This window comes from Pristis pectinata, chromosome 27, assembly GCF_009764475.1.
Source record: "Pristis pectinata isolate sPriPec2 chromosome 27, sPriPec2.1.pri, whole genome shotgun sequence".
Classification (NCBI taxonomy): Eukaryota; Metazoa; Chordata; class Chondrichthyes; order Rhinopristiformes; family Pristidae; genus Pristis; species Pristis pectinata.
Window position 1 is genome coordinate 16,821,837 of NC_067431.1, and position 8,417 is coordinate 16,830,253.

Consider the following 8,417-nt stretch of genomic DNA (forward strand, 5'->3'; position numbering starts at 1 on the left):
ATAGTAAATCAATCCAAAAGTTGTCGAAGATTAAAAAAATACTTCAGCTTCACTGGAGCAAACAGGCATATACATTATTTAGGGAAAAAAAAAATGGGTTTACCAAGGACATTAGGAGCCCCTGCATAAACCAAGCTGTATTAGCAGTATGTGTCATGCAGATGGTACTGTCACAATGAAAATAACATTTAACGTCACGATGGCCAAAGCTAAAGAGAGCGACTGCAACACACAACAGACTGCAAGGCTTTTCTTACATTGCATAATGCCAGCTGATGTTAAGAGGACAAAGTTAATTAATAATGAAAAATACAGATTTATTCTCTTTAAACAATTACATTTTCAGCTCACTGAATTAGACAGTGCAGCAGTGAAGCTGATCTTAACACAGTAGCTGTTTTACAGATAAATCATATAAACAATGCTCATAACTTATACAAAAAGACAACACAAATTAGTTTTAAAAATGATCACCAACATCATTTATATAAGAGAAAGGCTCATCTTCCATGCACCAATTGATTCTCTACTGATTGCATTATACTGCTCAGTAACCTTCACTTCAAACAGGTATCAGCAACTAAACCAAAGGAATATCACAATGGAGCCTGCTCCCCCGTTGCTGCTTTGAAAAATCTTTGATCAAATGAACATTTCTGTCAACTCAATTTAAAAAAAACAGCAAGCTATCTACAACTGCAGTGCATTAAATAGTGTACTCTATACACAATGGCTCTCTTGGTGAATGTACCACCTAATTTAAAAGAAGTCACTCAGCCCACAAAAACAAAAGAGACCCCCAATTCCAGACCCATTCAACTCTTTTTTTTCCACCCAATGTTCACACATATCCACTTCCAGAAGGAGCCACTGGATACTATCAAAAGTGGGGGTCCTCATAATTAGCATTGAAGTTAATTGCAATTTTGCACCCCACTACGAAAAACCTTCGGTTAGAATGACTTATTTCCTGGTTCAGCATCTTTATCTGAGAGGTTGTCTTGGAGCTCGGGAAAACAGTGGGGAAAAGTAATAAAAACAGCCTTTAAAGTCCTAGACATAGGTCAGGAAATGTTGTTATTTTATACCAGTGGGTCACAAGTACCTTAAAAGCTACTTAGCTTACCTGTAATGCTATTAGCAACTACACTCCAAGGACGCAGGACACTAGTATTGAAACCCAAAAACTGGAGTAATTAAGATTCTCTGCTTCTAAAACTGACTTAAATTCATAGTAAACATGAACAGAGTTGGGGCTCAGTTCCATGGTGTCTGTTTTAATAGGGGCTAGGAAGAAGTCAGTAAGAGGGCAGCACACCCAACCAAGTTGAGCATTTCCAGGTCATGCACAATTAATTAACATTGCTGAACTCCTGACCAGATTCATTTACTGGTTTGTAAGCAGGAACAGAAATATGGCCATAGGAAAGGACTTGAGGAAAGTCCTCAGCACGCCATGGATGGAGTTGATTTCCTTGCACTTCAGTAAAAAGGGGGAAGGAATAGATTTCTTCACATTCTCCACTCAGTACCAAAGTCAAAGGGACATCTTGACTGGGGAGGCACAAGAACCAGTTCTGCTCGTGGCCAAGAGAAGGGCAGCACAATGGCGCAGTTGGTACTGCTGCTGTCTCAACATTCCAGCCACCCAGGTCCTGCAGCCCTGACCTCTGATGCCATCCGAATGGAGTTTACGTGTTCTCCCTGTCGGTGTATAGAATTCCTCCAGGCACTCTGGTTTCCTTCCGAGACATGTGTAGTTGGTAGGTTAATTGCCCATCATAAATTATCCCAAGTGTGTAGGTGAGTGGGAGAGAAATAAGAGTTGATGGGAATGTAGAGAGAATAGGTTACAGAGAAAATTATGGAGGGGAATAAGATTGCTTGGACATCTGGCATAGACTTGATGGGCCAAAATAGCCTCCTCCTATGTTGTTTTGAAATATGGAAGTTCAAACTTACTGGGCTCTTTGGTGGCCATCAACTCTTCCTGCTATATTTCAGAAATTGAAACAACAATTGCACCATCATCTTTATATCACTTAATTTGTTGTGCCTTCCACTCTCAAATTTTTCTTGTGTTCTTTCTTCCTTTTTATTAATCTTATTTTCCCCCTTAGCTCCCATAGAAGATCATTAACCTGAAGCATAAACTCTGTTTTTCCTCTCAGATATTGCCTGACATTTTGGTAAACACTTGCTGGGTCCTTTTGTGCCCATCTTGGGGTGGGGTTTAAAATCAAAGATCAAAAGCCTGAATAAATTTAGAGCTTAAGTACAATGTTGTGCTGCTGTCTCCTCTTCTCACTAATCACTGTTATCCCCAAAAGCTTCAATGACCTCTTTGCTTTCCAGAATCAGAGGGAAGCAAACCTAATGCATGGTGTTTGATATGGTAGATCTACACAAAGCAATTCCAATCTCAACCATTTTGAGAAAGTTGGGGCCCAAGCACAACCATGTAAAAGAACACTTCAATCATCATTTGCAGTCAAAGATCTCCAAAAAGCAGTTGCTAGAGCATTGACTGTGTTTTGTCCAACTTCCTATCCACCAGACAAGAAAACAATTACTTTGGCTATTCATCCTGGAACAGGCACTTAAACCATGTTTGTTGCTACTTAAGTTACTGCAGATGACATCTCAGAAAGGTCATAGTTGTGCAGCAGAAAGCATGCATTATTCAGCCAAATTCTGCAGTGATAAACATTTGGTACTTGAATAAAATATTAATTGTTATTAATTTAACCAATGTATTTATTTTACTTTAATGATACATTTAGGCATCAAGACCCCAAGAACAATTCCATCCCAAGTTCCCATTCCAAGACAAAGAAATTGTTTCAAAACAAAAACAAATGGGCCCGAAATGAAGCAGATCATGGTTAAGATCCATACCCAGTGCCTCAAACATGTATCTGTAGAGACACCATTTGGTCTTTGATAAAGAGTATTTTTAATTAAATGAGCACACAAATAAAATTCTCCTTTAAGCCCATGGTCAGTAATGTAGACTTGCTTAAAAATTATTAAGGGAAGCTGCAGGATAGAGCCTAGTACAGTAATTTAACAGAAACAAACATATTTCACATGGTGCCTCACCTCCTCATTTGACCCATTGGCTCAGCTAGATTTCCAAAGTCGAGTTTCAAGCCCCATCTCTATTATAAAAACAAATATGCAGGTTGTGGAGTAGTAGAGCATTCAAACAGCAAAACAGAGATAAAATGCCTAATGTTTCTGGAATGTGTCTAAGACAATCTGAGTGCCTGTTATCTCAAAACAATTCACATTTTAAAAAAAACTAGGAAAATTACACAAAGGAGCACTGTACAGGCAACTCAAAAATATAGGATTATTTGGGCCCTTACCCTGTGCAGCTCACTATTAATAAAAGTAAAACCTGACAGAAGAACCATCTCAAGAAATGGCCATTCCTTTTTAATACCAATAATTAAGGGAAGCAGTGGGCTTGGTTTCCCAATGCCTTGTAACAAGTACATTCTTAATGTAACATTATTATACAGTGGTGCTTCAATTAGTCACGACGAAAAAATACATCTGTATTATGACATCTATGGCTGAGGATTTGCATAGAAATTTGAATCTGAGACTGCCAAACACACCGATGATTGGACTGATGAAATATTCTACTGGTTTTTAAAAATAATCTGCTTTACACAACAGGCTTTTTCCTGTTCAAGCCTTTTCAAACAGTTAATCAGAAATACACATCCAGGGTTTGTAAAATCATTTGTCGGCAGAGTGGACAATTGCGTTGATAGATGGGCTGCTGCAAGAGGATACCTGTGCAGCCTTGACAGAGGCACAGGTGTCTACATGGAAGCAGCAACACAGATTTTGCTTGGTCCTGACAGATGACACATTTCTTTCGTTCTTCTTGCTCCTTCAAGAGCATCCAGAGTTCATTTTCCACAGGAACATTGCCATGATCGTCCCTGGTGCCTTCTGGTCGCAAAGGCCCATCTCCAGTTTCTGGACCACATGCAGAGGTCTCAGTCACAACCACCTGTTGCTCCCTGGTAGTAGTGTTATCTCCTTGGACAGGGTTGGAATCTGTTTGTTCCAGCTGATTAACTGGTTGCTGAACTACAGCTGTTTGGTCCTCCAAGTTCCTATCAGGATAAACCTGAATCCGCCTTAATTGGTCAAGCAGCCAGAAATTCACATAGCCTGGGTTAAGTCTCTGCAGTTGTTGACTGTACATTCGCCGCCAAGTCTCAGAGTTGACCATTAGCTGTACATTGGTCACTACTAGCCTGCAGATATGCAGGACATCCCTTCTTACCCGGTTAAGATTGGGAGCAGTATTTAAATGAAGAGTCACTTGATTAACAAACCTCAGTATTATCTCTGGGTTTGCGTAGATTGTTGTACTGGAGATGACAATAAACGTGATTGCCAAACCGTAGAGATTTAGAAGAAACACGTCCGCCAGGACTCTGGAGACCGAGATGAGCACTTCGATCACAAACTGGCATGGGGTCCACAGCAGGATCACGTTGCCCACCACGCTGCTGGACAAGTAGGTCAGAATGGAAGCAAGAGCCTCTGTGGCCTTGACCAAAGGGTCGCCCAGCACTGCGGCCACCGAGAGGAGGTTCTGGGTCCCGATGAGGAACATGTTGATGACGGTGTTGACCAAGTAGGCGGCCAGGCTGGCCAGGATCCCTGCGGCATCCCACAGCTGCTTGAGGAAGAGGTGCCCGGAGCAGAAGGTGGTGGCGAGGCCCCGCTGCAGCTCCTCGCGTCCCCGCAGGCTCAGGTAGGACAGCAGGTGCCCCACCATCTTCAGGCTCTCAGCCAGGCCGCACACCGCCCTCAACAAACCGCACAGCAGGCTGAAGACGAGCTGCAGGCCGCCGTGGCACAGCTCGGCCGCCCCCAGCACCAGTAGGCCCAGCAGGTTGTAGCAGAGGCCGAGCAGGTAGGCGGCAGCCCCGGGGATGCAGATGACCAGGTGCAGCACGGCCGAGGCCGCTGCCACCGCCGTGGACACCAGCCAGAAGTTGAGGTCCAGCAGGAAGCAGAGCAGATCGAGGGCCCGGCCCAGGCCGCTGATAAGGCCGAGGACGAGGCCGGCCATGGCGCCGAGTGCAGAGCCGCTGCCGGCGCCTCAGTGGATGCCGACGGGCGGCCCCGACGACCCGCCCCCGCCGCAACCGTCAAACACGATTCAAACATCAACAGGCAGCCCGAAGCAGCCGATCGGAGAGATCCGCGACCAGGCTGCACTGGGGAACACCGAGAGCGCCTCGACCACGCCGGCCCGGCCCGTTTAAAGCCCCGCGTTAACTCCTTCACTGAGGGGCGGCCGAAACATTCCGTGCCATTGGCGGCAACGCCAGCTATTGATTTCGCTGGCTTCGCCATCATTATCATTAATATCTAACTCTACAGGACAAGTACCTCACAACCCACATTGTAAAGTCAATGTCGAGTTTATTGTCGTGCAAGCACCGGTGCAGTGGAAAAAGTTAATTGCAGCAACATTGCAGGCACATGGCAAAGGTCCCGTTGTGTTGGAGAACAGCTGCTGGAGTAGGGTAGGGCAAGCAAATTTTTCATTGTACCTGTACCTCACCGAATTTGTTCATTTGACAATAAATCCGACTTGAGTGTCCCTATAACCGCCTACTTGCCCCTTCTGTCCCCACCACACCCAATGATAATGATGTGTAATTTATATTCTGTGTGTTGTCTGTACCTACATATCTGCAAGTAAATTTTTCATTGTACTGTACCTCACCGTACTTGTGCACATGACAATAAACTCGACTTGACTTGACCCACTGATCTACCTCAGCTCTACTTACTGGCCTGAGCACGTCTTTGTCTCAATGCCAAGGCCCTTTACTCTCCCTGCCACATCTATTCGTGACTCTAATAATGAGACATGCCATTGCAAGACTGTTGGTGTCAGTTGTAGCACGACCTTGGAAATTTTGGAAGGTGTTTAAACTCTTCTTCTCCATCTTATCTCTTTATCCTCTCTGTTGCTTCTCCACCTCTACCTGGTTCTCACCTCACATCTTCCTCTCCTTCCTCGATCCCTCCCGTCTCTCCACCCATCTCTCTTTTACATCACTTGTAATCCCTCATTCTCTTGCCCTCCTGCTTCCCTCTCTTGGACTTGTAACTTACTATACTGAATAATTACTAATTTTCTGACCCTTTTTCAGCAGCCAGACATCCATTCTACTGTGTATACATTGGTATGTTCTAACCTACTAATTAACGGATACACTGCAGAATGGATGTCTGGATACAATATGTTAGGGATTATTCTGGAGTTATGAAATTATGGATAGTGGATATTAATTGAAATGAGAACCAGTCTTCAGGAAATAAAACCTGTTCCCAATTTACCTTCAACTGATACTTTAATGCTATTGAGATCGATCATTGGGTGTGGGACATTCTGATTTTCTGATACTGTACCATTGAAACTATGCAGGGAAAGACTATAGATGAATGTTCATGTTCATTGATGGTCATTGAAACTTCAGGATGAGATCAAGGAAGGCATTAAGTGGCCATATCTGGTATTCATGCATCATTAAAGGAGTATCCCTGCCACTTAATGTGCAATCACAACTGGTCTGTTTTGTCACTTAATATTCTGGTTAGTTGTATATTCAGGGAGCCATCACTCAAAACTGTAACAAAAGGGATATATTTTGCGTGTCTGGAGTTTGTGCTCAGAAGCTCTTGGACCAGCTGCTAGTATTGAATATTCAAAGGAGCTCTGCTAGTTGGGATGTGCTACCATTGCAAACATGTAATTCTAATAAGTTACCTACCTACATTCAAAATGTTAAAGTTAAGTAGGTGATTATAGCCATTGAAACTATAGTTAATTGTTTATTATTATCTTTGTGTTTTAAAAAAAAGTATTAAACATTGTGTGAAGAGATCAGAAGGAGATTCTCTCCAGAAGATCTGCTGTTTTGAATAAAGACTTCTATATCTCCCAGTTACAACTTCATTGTGGCTCAGTTTAGTCGGTCACAACACATTACATCCCCTACATTATCCTTGTCTAATCGCTCATACTTCGTCAAAGGATTCATTGAAGTTGGCTTGTTGAGTATTCACGTTACATATTTTTGTTTCATTGACATTTTTCTTCCTTTAGCAATAATTCAGATGTCTTTTCAAATCAATTGTTCAGCTTTATTTCGCTGGACATGTTCTACCTCCCTTTTTTGAATAGAATGTTAGTTACCTGCCACCATTCCAACTCTGTATCTTTTTCTAATCAATTATTAATACATGTAATAGTGCATCTGATTGATTATTTTAGAATCCATCCAACCCAGGAGCCTAACTTATTTGAGTTTAACTATCTGCTGATAAAATGCTCGCAAAGACTTTGTTATCTCTGGAGTTGATGCATTTCTGGTCAGCCTCTCACTTGTAAACTTGAGGTCGCCTGAATCTCAAGTTAACATGTCAAGTTCCATTCATCTGTTACTATTGACCTACAGTGGTTGTTGTTTAAATGGTAATCCTTGTTTTCAAATCTCCAGTTGGCCTTCCTTATCTCTGCACTTTTCTCTTACCTGACAACCCTACAAGATATCAAAACTTCTCCAACTCTGACCTCTTGAACATTCCTGACTTTAATCATTCCAATACTGGCAGCCACGTTTCCTTCCCTTAATTGCCCCACCTCTCTAATACCCTCCTTAAATTCTTTTACTCACTCCTTTTCCTACTTTAAACCTTACCAGATAGTTCCGACTAATCTACTCTTATTTGCCTCATGTGAAGTTTTGTTTAATAAGGCTCCTGCTAAAGATTTTACATCATTAAAGGGAATTAAATAATTTCAGGTTGTTATTTCCTCTCAGCCAACAGCTTGCCAGTAATTAGAAGAAAATCAACTCAAGACATTAGCTTTGAGAAAGGTCAAACCGCTTTTACACTTAAAGATTGGCAACAATACCCAAAGGCAAATAAACATCTTTATCAAAAGTTATATATGATTGACATGATGAATGTTAATTTTATTTTAAATTCCCCATGATAGGCTAGAGAGGATTCGATGGTAGGGTTGGGATGGAGCTGTGGGGTAGTTGTTATAAAGTTAAATACAGGGCATATGATTACCACATCATACCATAGAGCAGTGGAACTATAAATTAGCATATGTAAATTGACATCCCATACTGCAAAAAGAATCCGATTGCTGTTTCATAGCTTCCTGCCAATTTCATATTTGATAGGGCCCCTGCAGTTTGGCTTTGGTGGGGTCTTCAGTCCATCAGTAACTTCACCCACACTCACTTATCTCCCAATAAATACAGGACTACTGTTTTCATCATGTTTCTAAATGTATTGCCTTGAGAACATAGGACATCAAAGCAGGAACAGGCCATTCCACTCCTTGT

At 42.1% G+C, this 8,417-nt stretch overlaps 1 protein-coding gene across 1 annotated transcript; it reads right to left on the minus strand.

Moving 5' to 3' along the window:
* Positions 1 to 334: 334 nt before the first annotated feature.
* rnf26 (ring finger protein 26) lies at positions 335 to 6,975 on the minus strand. Its single transcript, XM_052040094.1, has one exon. It carries the CDS (start codon positions 5,105 to 5,107, stop codon positions 3,722 to 3,724), a length of 1,386 nt encoding a protein of 461 aa, XP_051896054.1. The 5' UTR covers positions 5,108 to 6,975; the 3' UTR covers positions 335 to 3,721.
* Between the last annotated feature and the right edge of the window lie 1,442 nt (positions 6,976 to 8,417).

Coding starts and splice junctions, on each gene's coding strand:
- rnf26 (XM_052040094.1), bottom strand. CDS start 5,107: ATGGCCGGCCTCGTCCTCGGCCTTATCAGCGGCCTGGGCCGGGCCCTC.